This window comes from Ranitomeya imitator, chromosome 4 (genome assembly GCF_032444005.1).
Source record: "Ranitomeya imitator isolate aRanImi1 chromosome 4, aRanImi1.pri, whole genome shotgun sequence".
Taxonomy (NCBI): domain Eukaryota; kingdom Metazoa; phylum Chordata; class Amphibia; order Anura; family Dendrobatidae; genus Ranitomeya; species Ranitomeya imitator.
In genome coordinates, this window is record NC_091285.1 from 164,121,511 (window position 1) to 164,139,104 (window position 17,594).

General features: G+C 38.4%; 1 protein-coding gene across 3 annotated transcripts in view; it reads right to left on the reverse strand.

The window, feature by feature from the left end:
- Window positions 1–17,594, reverse strand: part of JAKMIP2 (janus kinase and microtubule interacting protein 2) — a 277,234-nt gene that overhangs the window by 140,854 nt on the left and 118,786 nt on the right. For 2 of the 3 annotated variants that reach the window (XM_069764081.1, XM_069764080.1), the window contains exons 10-11: window positions 16,606–16,725; window positions 15,255–15,383 (exon numbers count right to left, since the gene is read on the reverse strand). In XM_069764081.1, coding sequence (XP_069620182.1) covers window positions 15,255–15,383; window positions 16,606–16,725 — 249 coding nt within the window. The remainder of the gene's footprint in view (window positions 1–15,254; window positions 15,384–16,605; window positions 16,726–17,594) is intronic. The other variant, XM_069764082.1, reaches the window with a different exon arrangement.

A 17,594-nucleotide genomic window follows, 5' to 3' on the forward strand; every position in this document is an offset into this window, starting at 1 on the left:
GACAGAACTACAAGCCTCGAGAGAACAGACTCTGCCAGCAGTGCCCCCAGGAGGCCGTGGAGGATGAGGCCCACTTCAAGCTGAGGTGCCCCAAATACTCCGCAGTGAGGGACACTCACTTCAAGAGGCTGTCTGATCTCCTCCCAGACTTCACCTCCAAGGAGGAGGAAGAGAAACTGCCGATAATACTGGGGGAAGAGGAAAGTGCAGTGGCCGTAGCAGCGGAATATGTCAGTGCCTGCCACAGACTAAGAGGAGCCTGATATGTCATGGACTCCCGTACCCCAACACTGGACATATCCCTATCCCCCGACTAAAGAGCCCGATATGTCATGGACTCCTATACCCCAATGTTAGCATTGCCAAAGCATATGGTAAAAATACGGGGGTGGGGGAGGGGGGGCATATAGAGGTCCAGGGAATATCAAATTCCTTTTAGAGGATAGGGGATGTTTCCAGGGATACCAAGAGGAGTGAGGGCCCTGCTCGTAAGCTTACAAACTGTTAGCCGGAGTATTACCACAGCAGCGCGTGTTACTTCATATAAGCAGCAGAATCCAACGTAAGGCAAACTGTGTTTAATATATGCAGCTTGAACTGGAACAAAATAAGAAAGCTTTGACAGTAACTACCGATATAATCTAGTCCATGTAACACATGTCTCTCTGTGAAGGAAACAGCAGCAGAATGATGCAATCAGTGAGAGTCCTCTGACCTTTTTGTACAAACTTTAACAATCACAGCATAGCTGACAAATGAACACTCATAGACATTCAATGCAGACTACAACAGGAATGGAGTTGTTGCATTTAAACTTATTCCAACACCCCCACTCAACAACTGCTTATCCTGTTAGTCCCATTGCAGTTCTGAATTCTTCAAACTTGGCTCTTGACAATGGCTTTGTCAAAACATCTGCTAACATCTTGTCAGATTCACAGTAAACAAACTTTAGAACTTCACGCTCTACTAAGTCACGCAAGTGATGATGTTTAACATCAATGTGCTTTGTTCTTGCACTTATCCTTTCACTGCTGGCGAGCTTGATACATCCTTGGTTGTCCTCATAGATAACAGTTGGTTCAGCTAGTGGTTTGCCGAATTCTTCCAAAAGTTGCTTCAACCAAATTAACTCTTGACTTGCATGAGCAGCTGATGTATATTCTGCTTCTGTAGAAGACAATGCAACTGACACTTGTTTTCTACTGGACCATGAGATTGAAGTGTGTCCTAACTTGAACAAGTAACCACTTGTTGATCTTCGATCACTTGAGTCTCCAACCCAATCTGCATCTACATATCCTCTGAGAATTAGATCTCCTGATGCAGAAATCTTTAGACTTAACTCTTGGGTTGCCTTAAGATACTGAAGAAGTCTCTTAATTGCATTCCAATCTCTTTGGCGTGGCTTGCTTACACGTCGGCAGAGAATTCCCACTGTGGCTGAGATATCTGGACGGGTTGTGGTTGCTATGTATAGAAGTGCCCCCACTGCTTGTCTGTAACTGTCATTTGTGGGTAGCAGATCTTCTTCTCCTTCCAATTTTAGGTAAGATGGATCCATTGGAGTTGATATGCCTTTGGCTTCTGACATTCCAAACTGGTTTAGAACTGTGGAGATTTTAGAATTTTGATTAAGAAGAAAACTTCCATCTTCCTCTCTCTGGATTTGGATTCCCAAATAGTATGTCACATCTCCAAGGTCCTTGGTCTCGAAATGCTTGTTCAGAATTTGACCTAGTTTTGAAATTTCTCTCTCTTCTTGATGCGCTATTATTACATCATCCACATATAGAATAACATACATCCAATCTTGTGATACACCTTTTGTATACAAACATGGATCCGCTTGAGACCTTTTAAATCCTTCGTCGATTAACACTTTGTTCATCTTAGTGTTCCATGCTCTTGCTGATTGCTTAAGGCCGTAGAGAGATTTTTGCATTCTGCAAACAAGGTTCTCTTTACCCCTTTTAACATAGCCTTCTGGTTGAGTCATGTACAGCTCTTCTTCAATGTCTCCATGTAGAAAGGCTGTTTTGATGTCAAAATGTCTTACTTTCATCTGCTGAACAGCAGCTATGGATAATAAAGTTCTGAATGTAGTTTGCTTGGCAACTGGAGCAAAAGTAGCATCATAATCTTCACCATATTTTTGTGAATATCCTTTTGCGACCAATCTTGCTTTAAAACGGTGAACATTACCTTCGGAGTCATATTTGTTCTTAAAGACCCACTTACATCCAATTGCTTTCTTGCCTTGAGGTAGCTCTGTGAGCTCCCATGTTTTGAGCTTATGAAGGGATTCCATTTCTTCATCAGCAGCTTTTATCCATTTTTGCTTCTTATGAATAGGCAGTTTTTGCATTTCCTGCCATGACTGTGGCTCTTCTTCTGGAATTGATCTGACCATATAAGAAAGGCGTTTAGCTGGAATTCCTTTATTTGATCTTTCTGATCTTCTGATCTCCTGAGGTTGGCTTGGTTCTTCTGTTTCTTTTTCAGTACTTTCAGAGCATATCCAGACTTCAGTATTTTCTTTGAGATTCTCTTCAATGTCTGGAATCACTGACTGAAATTCTTGTTCCTTAGGTTGAATTATTTGCGTAACCTCATGAAATTTGAGCGATACTGAGTTTTCATCAATCACTACATCTCTGCTGATTGTTACTGTGTTGGTCTGTGGGTGCAGGATTCTGTATCCTTTCTGAGTTTCACTGTACCCCACAAGAACTCCTTCCTTTGCATGAGATTCCCACTTAGAACGTTTTTCTTTGGGAACATGCACAAAAGTTTTGCTTCCGAATATCCTGAGATGCTTCAGGTTGGGCTTCTCACAGTTCCATAGCTCATATGGAGTTTTACTTGTAGCTTTACTTGGCAGTCGATTTTGAAGATAGGTAGCAGTCATGATGGCTTCTCCCCAATATGTTGTAGGTAGGTTTCCATCAAATAGCATACTTCTTCCACTTTCACAAAGAGTTCGGTTCTTTCTCTCTGCTGTGCCATTCTGCTCTGGGTTGTATGGAACGGTTGTCTGGAACACGATTCCATTCTTTTTCAGGATGGTTTGCACTTTACCACTTGTATATTCAGTTCCATTATCTGCTCGCAGTACCTTTGGTATTCTTCCAAATTTGTTAAGAACTGCAGCAAGATATTCTTCAAGTTTCTGTGGAACTTCATCTTTACTTTGAAGTAGGTAAGTAACAGTATATCTGGAATAATCATCAATGAATGTGAGAAAATATCTCTTCTTGCTGGGAGTAAGAACACTCATTGGACCACACACATCTGTATGTATCAAATCCAGTATCTGTGCAGATTTAGTAGTGCTTACTTTAGGAAACGATTTTCTGGACATTTTCCCTTTTAGGCAACTTGTGCACTTCATTGTTTGATTACACTGGTTGATTGCAATACCATTTGCAAGTTGAGCTAGTTTCTTTACTGCTTCTGGATCTCTGTGGCCTAGGCGTCTGTGCCACACATGAATACAGTCCTTATGAAAATCTTGTCTAGCACTGTAAACAGTTTCATTGCATTTCAGCTGATAAAGTTCATCTTTGATTTTTCCTTCGGCAAGGGTATGACCCTTCTTTGAAATGATGCATCTGTCATCCTTAAATGTAACTATATTTCCCTGTTGTGCAAGCTTCTTTACAGATAAAAGGTTACTTTCAAGTTTGGGAACATACAGCACGTCTTTAACTGGGATTTTTCTGACTTGTGCTGAGGATTGAACTTGACAATGGAGATAACCATCTCCTATTCCTTCTGATGTCATATAGTGACCATTAGCTAAAATTACCTTTTCAGACTTGCTTTCATCTAGATTAATGAAGAAATCTTTATCACGTGTCATGTGAGCAGTCGCTCCAGAGTCAATACACCAAACATGGTTTGCATATGGGCTTGTGCTGACCCCAAATGCAGTCGCAATACATGCATCTTCCTTCTTTACAGCTGTTTTAACCTTTTGATGACTGTCCTGCTTTTTAAACTGATTCATTCTTGCTTTCCACACTCTGCAGTCTGCTTTAAGGTGACCAGGCTTTTTACAGACAAAACATTCACGAGTTTCCTTTAAATGACTCTGAGCTTTAGAAAAGTACTGTGTCTTTAATGCTGCTTCTGCTTTGCATATATTATTGCTAATAGTCTCTGACTTTCTCTTGTATTCATCTGCAAGTTTCCCTTTCACATATTCTAGTGTGAGTTCATCATCTGGTCTGGCATCTAATGCAGTCACAAGCGTGTCATAACTTTCTGGAAGACCACTTAATAGTAATGCAGCAACATGAAAATCTTTAATTTCTTCACCAATACCCCTTAGGCGCTCCACAATCTCTAGGGTGTTTCTGATATAGTCCTGCATATGCTGGCCATCACTTAATTTAGACTGATACAGCTTTCTCATAAGATATAGCTTATTGCTGAGATTTGACCTTTCATGCACTTTCTGTAATTCTTCCCACATTTTCTTTGCAGTATCACATTTGCATACATGTACAATCTGGTTATCATCTATGCTGAGGGAAATAGTGCTTTGTGCTTTCTGATCAGTCTCTAGCCAATCACCCGGTACTGGGTCAGGCACAGGCTGTTCAATACATTTCCATGTACCCTCTCTTATAAGTAACATCTTTACCTTGAATTTCCAGGAGCTGTAATTGTGATTTGTGAGACTTGGCACTGTGTACTTCACTGCATTCCTTTCTGTAGACATTCTTGTCTCTTGTACCTTTTTTTTTTTTTTTTGTTTGTTACTGGCCCTTTAAGCTGCGCTGTCCGGTGCTCTGTACACTGCGGTACCTTTGCGTTCCGGTGTCCTTGTATTCCGGGGGTTCCTCTGTGCTGTCTGCGCTTGGCTCGCTGCTTATTCCGGTGACTGGGCTTTTTACCATTTACTTTCCGGTGGCTGGGCCCATAACCTGTTAGCCGGAGTATTACCACAGCAGCGCGTGTTACTTCATATAAGCAGCAGAATCCAACGTAAGGCAAACTGTGTTTAATATATGCAGCTTGAACTGGAACAAAATAAGAAAGCTTTGACAGTAACTACCGATATAATCTAGTCCATGTAACACATGTCTCTCTGTGAAGGAAACAGCAGCAGAATGATGCAATCAGTGAGAGTCCTCTGACCTTTTTGTACAAACTTTAACAATCACAGCATAGCTGACAAATGAACACTCATAGACATTCAATGCAGACTACAACAGGAATGGAGTTGTTGCATTTAAACTTATTCCAACACAAACTATGAGGAAAAGGGGAGACACGAGAGGTGGATGGTAACAATTGCTATAGTTATTCGGACCAGCCATAGTGTAAGGCTTGGGTGTTCATGTAAAGCTGCATGAACCAGTTAATTAATTTTTTTTTTTTTTTTAATATAGGCCACACAGGGATCGTTAGGTTAATGCATTGAGGCGGTAGGCCAGTCTGAACAAATGAGTTTTTAGGGCACGCTTAAAACTGTGGGGATTGGGGATTAATCGTATTATCCTAGGTAGTGCATTCCAAAGAATCGGCGCAGCACGTGTAAAGTCTTGGAGACGGGAGTGGGAGGTTCTGATTATTGAGGATGCTAACCTGAGGTCATCAGCGGAGCGGAGGGCACGGGTAGGGTGGTAGACTGAGACCAGAGAGGAGATGTAGGGTGGTGCTGAGCCATGGAGTGCTTTGTGGATGAGGGTAGTAGTTTTGTACTGGATTCTTGAGTGGATGGGTAACCAGTGTAATGACTGGCACAAGGTAGATAGATAGGTAGATAGATAGCTAGATAGATAGATATGAGATAGATAGATAGATATGAGATAGATATGAGATAGATAGATAGATAGATAAGAGATAGATAGATAGATAGATAGATAGATAGATAGATAGATAGATAGATAGATAGATATGAGATAGATAGATAGATAGATAGATATGAGATAGATAGATAGATAGATAGATATGAGATAGATAGATAGATAGATAGATAGATATGAGATAGATAGATAGATATGATATAGATAGATAAATAGATAGATAGATAGATAGATAGATATGAAATAGATAGGTAGATATGAGATAGATAGATAGATATGAGATAGATAGATAGATAGATAGATAGATAGATATGCGATAGATAGATAGATAGATATGAGATAGATAGATAGATATGAGATAGATAGATAGATAGATAGATATGAGATAGATAGATAGATAGATAGATAGATAGATAGATATGAAATAGATAGGTAGATATGAGATAGATAGATAGATATGAGATAGATAGATAGATAGATAGATAGATAGATATGAGATAGATAGATAGATAGATAGATAGATAGATAGATATGAGATAGATAGATAGATATGAGATAGATAGATAGATAGATATGAGATAGATAGATAGATAGATATATAGATAGATATGAGATAGATAGATAGATAGATAGATAGATAGATAGATAGATAGATAGATAGATATGAGATAGATAGATAGATAGATATGATATAGATAGATAAATAGATAGATAGATAGATAGATAGATAGATAGATAGATAGATAGATATGAGATAGATAGATAGATAGATATGAGATAGATAGATATGAGATAGATAGATAGATAGATAGATATGAGATAGATAGATAGATAGATAGATAGATAGATAGATAGATATGAGATAGATATGAGATAGATAGATAGATAGATATGAGATAGATAGATAGATAGATAGATATGAGATAGATAGATAGATAGATAGATAGATAGATAGATAGATAGATAGATAGATATGAGATAGATAGATAGATAGATAGATATGAGATAGATAGATAGATAGATAGATAGATATGAGATAGATAGATAGATTGGGACACTCACTTCAAGAGACTGTCTGATCTCCTCCCAGACTTCACCTCCAAGGAGGAGGAAGAGAAACTGCCGATAATACTGGGGGAAGAGGAAAGTGCAGTGGCCCTAGCAGCGGAATATGTCAGTGCCTGCCACAGACTAAGAGGAGCCTGATATGTCATGGACTCCTGTATCCCAACACTGGACACGTCCCTATCCCCCGACTAAAGAGCCTGATATGTCATGGACTCCTATACCCCACCCTGGAAACATCCCCTATCCTCTAAAAGGAATTTGATATTCCTTGGACCTCTATATATCCCCCTCCCCCACCCCCGTATTTTTACCATATGCTTTGGCAATGCTAACATGTACTTAGTCCTGCCAATAAGAGAGAGAACAGACTCTGCCAGCAGTGCCCCCAGGAGGCCGTGGAGGATGAGGCCCACTTCCTGCTGAGGTGCCCCAAATACTCCGCAGTGAGGGACACTCACTTCAAGAGGCTGTCTGATCTCCTCCCAGATTTCACCTCCAAGGAGGAGGAAGAGAAACTGCCGATAATACTGGGGGAAGAGGAAAGGAATTCCTCTAAAAGGAATTTGGTATTCCCTGGACCTCTATATGCCCCCCCTCCCCCACCCCCGTATTTTTACCATATGCTTTGGCAATGCTAACATGTACTTAGTCCTGCCAATAAAGCTCATTTGAATTTGAATTTGAATTTGAATTTGATAGAGAGATAGATAGATATGAGATAGATAGATAGATATGAGATAGATAGATAGATAGATAGATATGAGATAGATAGAGAGATAGATAGATATGAGATAGATAGATAGATAGATATGAGATAGATAGATATGAGATATGAGATAGATAGATAGATATGAGATAGATAGATAGATATGAGATAGATAGATAGATAGATAGATAGATAGATAGATAGATAGATAGATATGAGAGAGATAGATAGATAGATAGATATGAGATAGATAGATATGAGATAGATAGATAGATAGATAGATAGATAGATAGATAGATATGAGATAGATAGATAGATAGATAGATAGATAGATAGGAGATAGATAGATAGATATGAGATAGATAGATATGAGATAGATAGATAGATATGAGATAGATAGATAGATATGAGATAGATAGATAGATAGATAGATAGATAGATATGAGATAGATCGATAGATAGATAGATATGAGATAGATAGATAGATAGATAGATAGATAGATAGATATGAGATAGATAGATAGATAAATATGAGATAGATAGATAGCTAGATAGATAGATAGATAGATATGAGATAGATAGATAGATATGAGATAGATAGATAGATAGATATGAGATAGATAGATAGATAGATATGAGATAGATATAGATAGATATGAGATAGATAGATAGATAGATATGAGATAGATAGATAGATAGATATGAGATAGATAGCTAGATAGCTAGATAGATAGCTAGATAGATAGATAGATATGAGATAGATAGATAGATAGATATGAGATAGATAGATTGATAGATAGATATGAGATAGATAGATAGATAGATAGATAGATATGAGATAGATAGATAGATAGATATGATATAGATAGATAAATAGATAGATAGATATGAGATAGATAGATAGATATGAGATAGATAGATAGATAGATAGATAGATAGATATGAGATAGATAGATAGATAGATAGATATGAGATAGATAGATAGATAGATAGATAGATAGATAGATAGATATGAGATAGATAGATATGAGATAGATAGATAGATAGATAGATAGATAGATAGATAGATATGAGATAGATAGATAGATATATATGAGATATAGATAGATAAATATGAGATAGATAGATATATAGATAGATATGAGATAGATAGATAGATATGAGATAGATAGATAGATATGAGATAGATAGATAGATAGATATGAGATAGATAGATAGATAGATAGATAGATATGAGATAGATAGATAGATAGATAGATATGAGATAGATAGATAGATAGATATGAGATAGATAGATATGATATAGATAGATAAATAGATAGATAGATATGAGATAGATAGATAGATAGATATGAGATAGATAGATAGATAGATAGATAGATATGAGATAGATAGATAGATAGATAGATATGAGATAGATAGATAGATAGATATGAGATAGATAGATATGAGATAGATAGATAGATAGATAGATAGATATGAGATAGATAGATAGATAGATAGATAGATAGATATGAGATAGATAGATAGATAGATAGATAGATAAATATGAGATAGATAGATAGATAGATAGATAGATATGAGATAGATAGATAGATATGAGATAGATAGATAGATATGAGATAGATAGATAGATAGATAGATAGATAGATATGAGATAGATAGATAGATATGAGAGAGATAGATAGATAGATAGATAGATATGAGATAGATATATAGATAGATAGATAGCTATGAGAGAGATAGATAGATAGATAGATAGATAGATATGAGATAGATAGATAGATAGATATGAGATAGATAGATAGATAGATAGATATGAGATAGATAGATAGATAGATAGATAGATAGATAGATAGATATGAGATAGATGGATAGATATGAGATAGATAGACAGATAGATAGATAGATATGAGATAGATAGATAGATATGAGATAGATAGATATATAGATATGAGATAGAAAGATAGATAGATAGATAGATATGAGATAGATAGATAGATATGAGATAGATAGATAGATATGAGATAGATAGATGGATATGAGATAGATAGATAGATAGATAGATAGATATGAGATAGATAGATAGATAGATATGAGATAGATAGATAGATAGATAGATATGAGATAGATAGATAGATAGATAGATATGAGATAGATAGATAGATAGATAAATATGAGATAGATAGCTAGATAGATAGATAGATAGATACAATGGGGCAAAAAAGTATTTAGTCAGTCAGCAATAGTGCAAGTTCCACCACTTTAAAAGATGAGAGGCGTCTGTAATTTACATCATAGGTAGACCTTAACTATGGGAGACAAACTGAGAAAAAAAATCCAGAAAATCACATTGTCTGTTTTTTTAACATTTTATTTGCATATTATGGTGGAAAATAAGTATTTGGTCAGAAAAAAAAATTTCATCTCAATACTTTGTAATATATCCTTTGTTGGCAATGACAGAGGTCAAACGTTTTCTGTAAGTTTTCACAAGGTTGCCACACACTGTTGTTGGTATGTTGGCCCATTCCTCCATGCAGATCTCCTCTAGAGCAGTGATGTTTTTGGCTTTTCGCTTGGCAACACGGACTTTCAACTCCCTCCAAAGGTTTTCTGTAGGGTTGAGATCTGGAGACTGGCTAGGCCACTCCAGGACCTTGAAATGCTTCTTACGAAGCCACTCCTTCGTTGCCCTGGCGGTGTGCTTTGGATCATTGTCATGTTGAAAGACCCAGCCACGTTTCATCTTCAATGCCCTTGCTGATGGAAGGAGGTTTGCACTCAAAATCTCACGATACATGGCCCCATTCATTCTTTCATGTACCTGGATCAGTCGTCCTGGCCCCTTTGCAGAGAAACAGCCCCAAAGCATGATGTTTCCACCACCATGCTTTACAGTAGGTATGGTGTTTGATGGATGCAACTCAGTATTCTTTTTCCTTCAAACACGACAAGTTGTGTTTCTACCAAACAGTTCCAGTTTGGTTTCATCAGACCATAGGACATTCTCCCAAAACTCCTCTGGATCATCCAAATGCTCTCTAGCAAACTTCAGACGGGCCCGGACATGTACTGGCTTAAGCAGTGGGACACGTCTGGCACTGCAGGATCTGAGTCCATGGTGGCGTAGTGTGTTACTTATGGTAGGCCTTGTTACATTGGTCCCAGCTCTCTGCAGTTCATTCACTAGGTCCCCCTGCGTGGTTCTGGGATTTTTGCTCACCGTTCTTGTGATCATTCTGACCCCACGGGGTGGGATTTTGCGTGGAGCCCCAGATCGAGGGAGATTATCAGTGGTCTTGTATGTCTTCCATTTTCTAATTATTGCTCCCACTGTTGATTTCTTCACTCCAAGCTGGTTGGCTATTGCAGATTCAGTCTTCCCAGCCTGGTGCAGGGCTACAATTTTGTTTCTGGTGTCCTTTGACAGCTCTTTGGTCTTCACCATAGTGGAGTTTGGAGTCAGACTGTTTGAGGGTGTGCACAGGTGTCTTTTTATACTGATAACAAGTTTAAACAGGTGCCATTACTACAGGTAATGAGTGGAGGAAAGAGGAGACTCTTAAAGAAGAAGTTACAGGTCTGTGAGAGCCAGAAATCTTGATTGTTTGTTTCTGACCAAATACTTATTTTCCACCATAATATGCAAAAAAAATGATAAAAAAAACAGACAATGTGATTTTCTGGATTTTTTTTCTCAGTTTGTCTCCCATAGTTGAGGTCTACCTATGATGTAAATTACAGACGCCTCTCATCTTTTTAAGTGGTGGAACTTGCACTATTGCTGACTGACTAAATACTTTTTTGCCCCACTGTAGATATGAGATAGATAGATAGATAGATAGATAGATAGATATGAGATAGATAGATAGATAGATAGATAGATATGAGATAGATAGATAGATAGATAGATATGAGATAGATAGATAGATAGATAGATAGATATGAGATAGATAGATAGATAGATAGATATGAGATAGATAGATAGATAGATATGAGATAGATAGATAGATATGAGATAGATAGATAGATAGATAGATAGATAGATAGATAGATATGAGATAGATAGATATGAGATAGATAGATAGATAGATATGAGATAGATAGATAGATATGAGATAGATAGATAGATAGATAGATAGATAGATAGATAGATAGATAGATATGAGATAGATAGATAAATATATATGAGATAGATAGATAGATATGAGATAGATAGATAGATAGATAGATAGATAGATAGATAGATAGATAGATAATAGGTGGTGCTAAAAACGTGGGTAAAATAAATAAAAAGGAAAACCCTTATTTTTAATAACCAGCAAAGGCTAAGCAGACATCTGTAGGCTGATATTAACTCCTTTCCGACATTGGGCATAATAGTACGCCCACATCAGAATCCCTCCCACTGATGTGGGCTCCGGCGCTCAGCCCATATCTTTCCCTACACATGTCAGCTGTTTTGAACAGGTGATCAAAAGATTGTATCTGCACCAAAATGGAATCAATAAAAACATCAGCTCAGCATGCAAAATAACTCCCCACCTAACCCAAGATCACAAAAATGGAGACGCTACAGGTCTCAGAAAATGGCGCCATTTTTTTAAAACAAAGTTTGTATTTTTTTTTTACCACTTAAATAAAAAAAAACTAGACATGTTTAGTGTCTATGAGCTCGTGATGACCTTCAGAATCGTAATGGCAGGTCAGTTTTAGCATTTAGTGAACATCATAAAAAATTTAAAAAAAAAAACAACTGTGGGATTGCACTTTTTTTGCGATTTCACCGCACTTGGAATTTTTGTTACCATTTTCCAGTTCATGGTATGTTAAAACCAATGGTGTCATTCAAAAGCACAACTTGTCACACAAAAACCCTCACATGGCCATTTTGACAGAAAAATAAAAAAGTTATAGCTCTGGGAAGAAGGGGAGCGAAAAATGAAAATGCAAAAACAAAAATACAAAATACCTCTGGTCGTTAAGGGGTTAATATGCTGGGACTAAGGGGTTAATATGCTTCCCAGACTAATATGAGTAGCCCTCAGCTGCCTTAGAAATGCGCCAATTCTGGTGCTTAGCCTCGGCTCTTGTCCTGGTGCATTGGTAATCGGGGAAAGCCCAATGTTAGTAATGGAGAGGTATCTATCAGACATCACCTTTAAGGTACCGTCACATTAAGCGACGCTGCAGCGATATAGACAACTATGCCGATCGCTGCAGCGTCGCTGTTTAGTCGTTGTGTGGTCGCTGGAGAGCTGTCACACAGACAGCTCTCCAGCGACCAACGATGCAGAAGTCCCCGGGTAACCAGGGTAAACATCGGGTCAGCTTCCCTGCACTGTGTAAGCGCCGGCCGTAAAGCAGAGCGGTGACGTCACCGCTGTGCTCTGCCTTACGGCCGGCCGGCACTGACACAGTGCAGGGAAGCTGACGCCGGGACGCGACAGCCCCCGGAATGTGAGTATGTAGTGTTTTTTTTTTTTACATTTACAATGGTAACCAGGGTAAATATCGGGCTACTAAGTGCGGCCCTGCGCTTAGTAACCCGATGTTTACCCTGGTTACAAGTGAAAACATCGCTGGATCGGCGTCACACACGCCGATTCAGCGATGTCTGCAGGGAGTCCAGCGACGAAATAAAGTTCTGGCCTTCTAGCTCTGACCAGCGATGTCACAGCAGGATCCTGATCGCTGCTGCGTGTCAAACACAACGATATCGCTATCCAGGACGCTGCAATGTCACGGATCGCTATCGTTATCATTCTAAAGTTGCTCAGTGTGAAGGTACCTTTACTAATCCCATAGGCAAACACACACACAGAAAACTCCTTTAATTGTAAAAAGCACTCTCAGACAATTACTCTTTTTACCCATGTATTACCACCAAAAAATTGTCCACAGGGGTCCACCGAAATCCATAATATGGAGGTCCCACAACGATCCCCGTCTTCTTCATCCAGTCTATGGAGCCCCATAGAACAAAGCTCCAAAGACTACAGCAGCAGCCACTGCCGATTCTCACGCTGTGCAGCGTTTGAACCCAGTTGCTGTGATGAGCAGTGACATCAGTAAGGCTGCCGCAGTTCTGTGGCTGTGACCTGTGGTAATCTTACTGACTTCACCGCTCGTCGAGCTGACATTGGCTGCTGCTCCAGTCCCCTGTTTCTTGGGCGGCTGAGAGCTGCTATTATTAGGCTGAGAAGGGGCCTGTATCCATGGACCTGTCCAGCCTTTTAACATCAGGCTGCAGCTGTCTGCTTAGCATTTGCTGGTTATTAAAAATAGGGGGATCCTATATAATTTTTTTTGAGGTCTCCTCTTTTTAACAACCAGTAAAGACTAAGCAGACAATTGGGGTCTATTATTAATAGGCTGGGAAGCTCCATGGTTATTGGCCCCTTCCCAGCATAATAACAACAGCTCTCAAAGGTCTGCTTTCCTTTGGTTGGTTATCAAAAATAAGTGGGACCCTACATCATTTTTTCAAATTTAATTAGTATTATTTAAACTATTAAATAAATAAACACCCTTTAGTGCCATATGAATGGCTGTAAAGGGTGCTAGTTTATTCTATGTAGGGGGCTTGCGACATTAAATATCAACAGGACATCTATCCTATCTATCTTATCTATCTATCTATCTATCTATCTATCTATCCATCCATCCATCCATCCATCCATCCATCCATCCATCCATCCATCCATCTATCTATCCCATATCTATCTATCTATCTATCTATCTATCTATCTATCTATCTATCTATCTATCTATCTATCTATCTCTGTATATAGGATTGCTTTATTAGTTTGTAAACTAGCTTTAAATTCCATAGAGAATAAGGCTATGTGCACACGTTGCAGAATGGGGTGCAGAATTTTCTGCACAAAATCCGCATCTCCGGGCAGAAACCGCAGGTGCAGATTTGCTGCGGATTTTGTGCATTTTTTTATGCGGAATTGATGCGGATTTTGTGCGGATTTTGTGCGGTTTTTACCACTGCGGATTCCTATAATGGAAGGGTGCTGCAGATCTGCACAAAAAGAAGCGACACGCAATTCTTTTAAATCCGCAGCATTTCCGCGTGGATTTTTCCGCACCATCTGCACAGCTTTTTTTTTCACATTGGTTTACATTGTACTGTAAATCACAGTGCGGATCTGCAGCGTTTCTGCGCGGAAAAATCTGCTGCGGATCCGCACTAACTCCGCATCGTGTGCACATAGCCTCAGTGTATATGAAAACTGATGTTAAAAATGCATTGCATATGGGTTGCCTACCTATGTCATACGGATGCTATACAGATGTTAAGTGAGGAAAAAAAAGCCAACTTCTGTGGCTCAGAATCTGAGCGATTTTACATACACAGATGTGAGCGAACCCTTATAACAGCTCATTTGCATATAGGAAAAATTAGGATTTCTCTGGAATAAGACATCGGATAGCAGACCTCAAGGTATAATTTTATTCCGTTTCCTGTAACCTACATGCCCATATAGACAGCTTAGTGGGACTGATCCTACTAACAAATTCCTGTTGAGGATTGCCTTTACTGGAATCCATTTTATGCAAACCCTAACTTGTTGGCAGCAAAGTTCTTAAAAATTATTAAATATATTGAAGCAAGTATTATTGTATTATACTCCATGCTTACTCACCTGTGCTTCTTTCTCTGCATCAATAATGCTGCCTGTATGTTCTTGGAGCAAAGCATAGGCCCTTTGTAATGCTTGATACTCCTTTGTCAACTGGCGGAATCTTAGCTCAGACTCTTCCGCTGCTAAACTCTATAAAGCGACACAGGTTATATATTTTAATGAAATTTCTACATATAGAGGAATTTTGGTATGCGGTATAATATCTAAATTAAAACAAACTAGGAGGTGGTTCAAGATTATTACAGCATGATATATTATAAATATTTATATTCAGGGCAGCCATCAGGGCATTACTGCCCTTAATGACATATGAGTAGATGAATTATTGGATTAATAACACATCTCCATAGACTGGAGCAGCTACTACCAGTTCTGACCCTGCGTGGTAAATTGGCCCCTTTGTTTCTTTTTTTCTTCATCTGGCATAGTGCAGTTGTTGGGGAATGTGTTCTAGATAACTGTGCTATTTTCTGCAGAGATGAGTCCTGGATGAAAGAAGTGATAACATCTGCACTGGATGAAGAAGCAAAGCGAAGATGAATATCTTCAGCCAATAGTATTCAGTCCCTATGTGGTGGTAATATGTGGTCTGGTCATGATGTCACAGTATTTGTTTTTTTGTGTGTGGTATTATTCGGACACTATGTGGTGGTAATACGTAGTCTGGTCACGATGTGGTAGTATTTGTCCCTGTATGAGGTATTATTCGGTCACTATGTGGTGGTAATATGTCATCTGGTCATGATTTGACAGTATTTGTTCCTTACATCATAAAAAAGAAAAAAATGAACACTAGCACTAATATATACCCACTTCATGTATAGTCTGGGGTGATCTTCTCAAAGAGATGGTCTTTTGGAGAGTTTTTACTGCATGTGCTATTGGATCTGGACATCACTGCATATATTAACCTATATGATCTCTATATCACCAATTATACAGGATAGTCTTTTGCAAATAGTACGCAGGAAAGAAACTGATTGCTACAAGGTTCAGCTGCAAATATGTTCCCAAACCTGTGTCGATTTCACAACAAATCTCCATGTTTTATTTATATATTTTGTTGTGGATTTGTATTTTGCTACAAATCATTTTACATAATGAAATCCACAGTGAAAATCTACATAAGAAAGATCTAAATATCAGCAGTGTGCTCTCATTTACGTACAGATTTTTATGAATGAAATTTTCCAAACCATATTCACTTGTATTGCAATGTAAATTTGCACTACAGATTTCAGCTGAGAAACAAACACAGTGAATCCACAGAAAATACTGAATGGGTGAACGTACTCTGATGGTTATTGTAAGTTTAAATGGGGACATTGTAAAGAACTGCAAGATGACTTACTTCATCTAAATCATCATCTGGCGTGGCTGGCGTCCTGTCCGTTCGATAGGAAGCTACTGATGATGTTTCAGAATCCATAGAGTCATCATCATATCCAAATACAGTGTCTACAAGGTGTCTCTGTAAGTATGGAAATATATTCAGCTTATTACATTGGAAAGTACTATTCATTGCAAGGAAGAAGAATACTCATGGTGATCAGAACATATATGGAAAAAAATGTGGGTGGCCACAAATCAGTGGGAGACCATGATACACATGGTGCTGAGTCCTCCAGAGCAGGAGCCTCTCTTTGCGTCGCTCTAGCCTCCAGTTGATAGAGGAGGTTCAATTTGCTAAAAATCTCTTTACAATATTTCCATGTTATATTAGTTATTTGTAGAACTATAAAGCCCATCACTAGTTCTGCTAGAACGCAGTCAGCTCTCAGTGGTTTGTTCCAGAATCTACACTACCATTACTATATTTACACACAGAGTTAACGGGTCATTGAACAAGCACACAGACCCCTGTGATCAAGAGTTAAGAGCCGAGATTAGGGGACCAGCTGTGAAAGCTGTGGGCTGTATAACTGCATCTATTCAGAAGATGTGAGGGAGGTGAGCAGCTAACTTCTGTACAGAAAACAATGGGTTGGAGAGAGCTGGCTGGGATGTTAAGAGTTAACTCCTATACTGGACTGTAACTACTGAAAACTCTCAGTCAGGATCTGGAGGCCCAGCTCCATGGAAACACGTTGTATACTATATAAGATAAAATATCTAACATCAAGAGAATGAAAGCAAATATAAAAAAGCAAGAAATTAGCAAACTTGCTTATTTTCATACTGCCTAACTAATAAAAGCTATTTAAGAACTTGAGAACACCCTAAATTCTTCATATGTACACTGTGAAGCACATGATGGATGATGAGAGAGGAATGATAGTCAAGATTCTCTCACCATTTGAGTGTATGGGGCTCACATGCTGTATTTTAAAGATAACCACC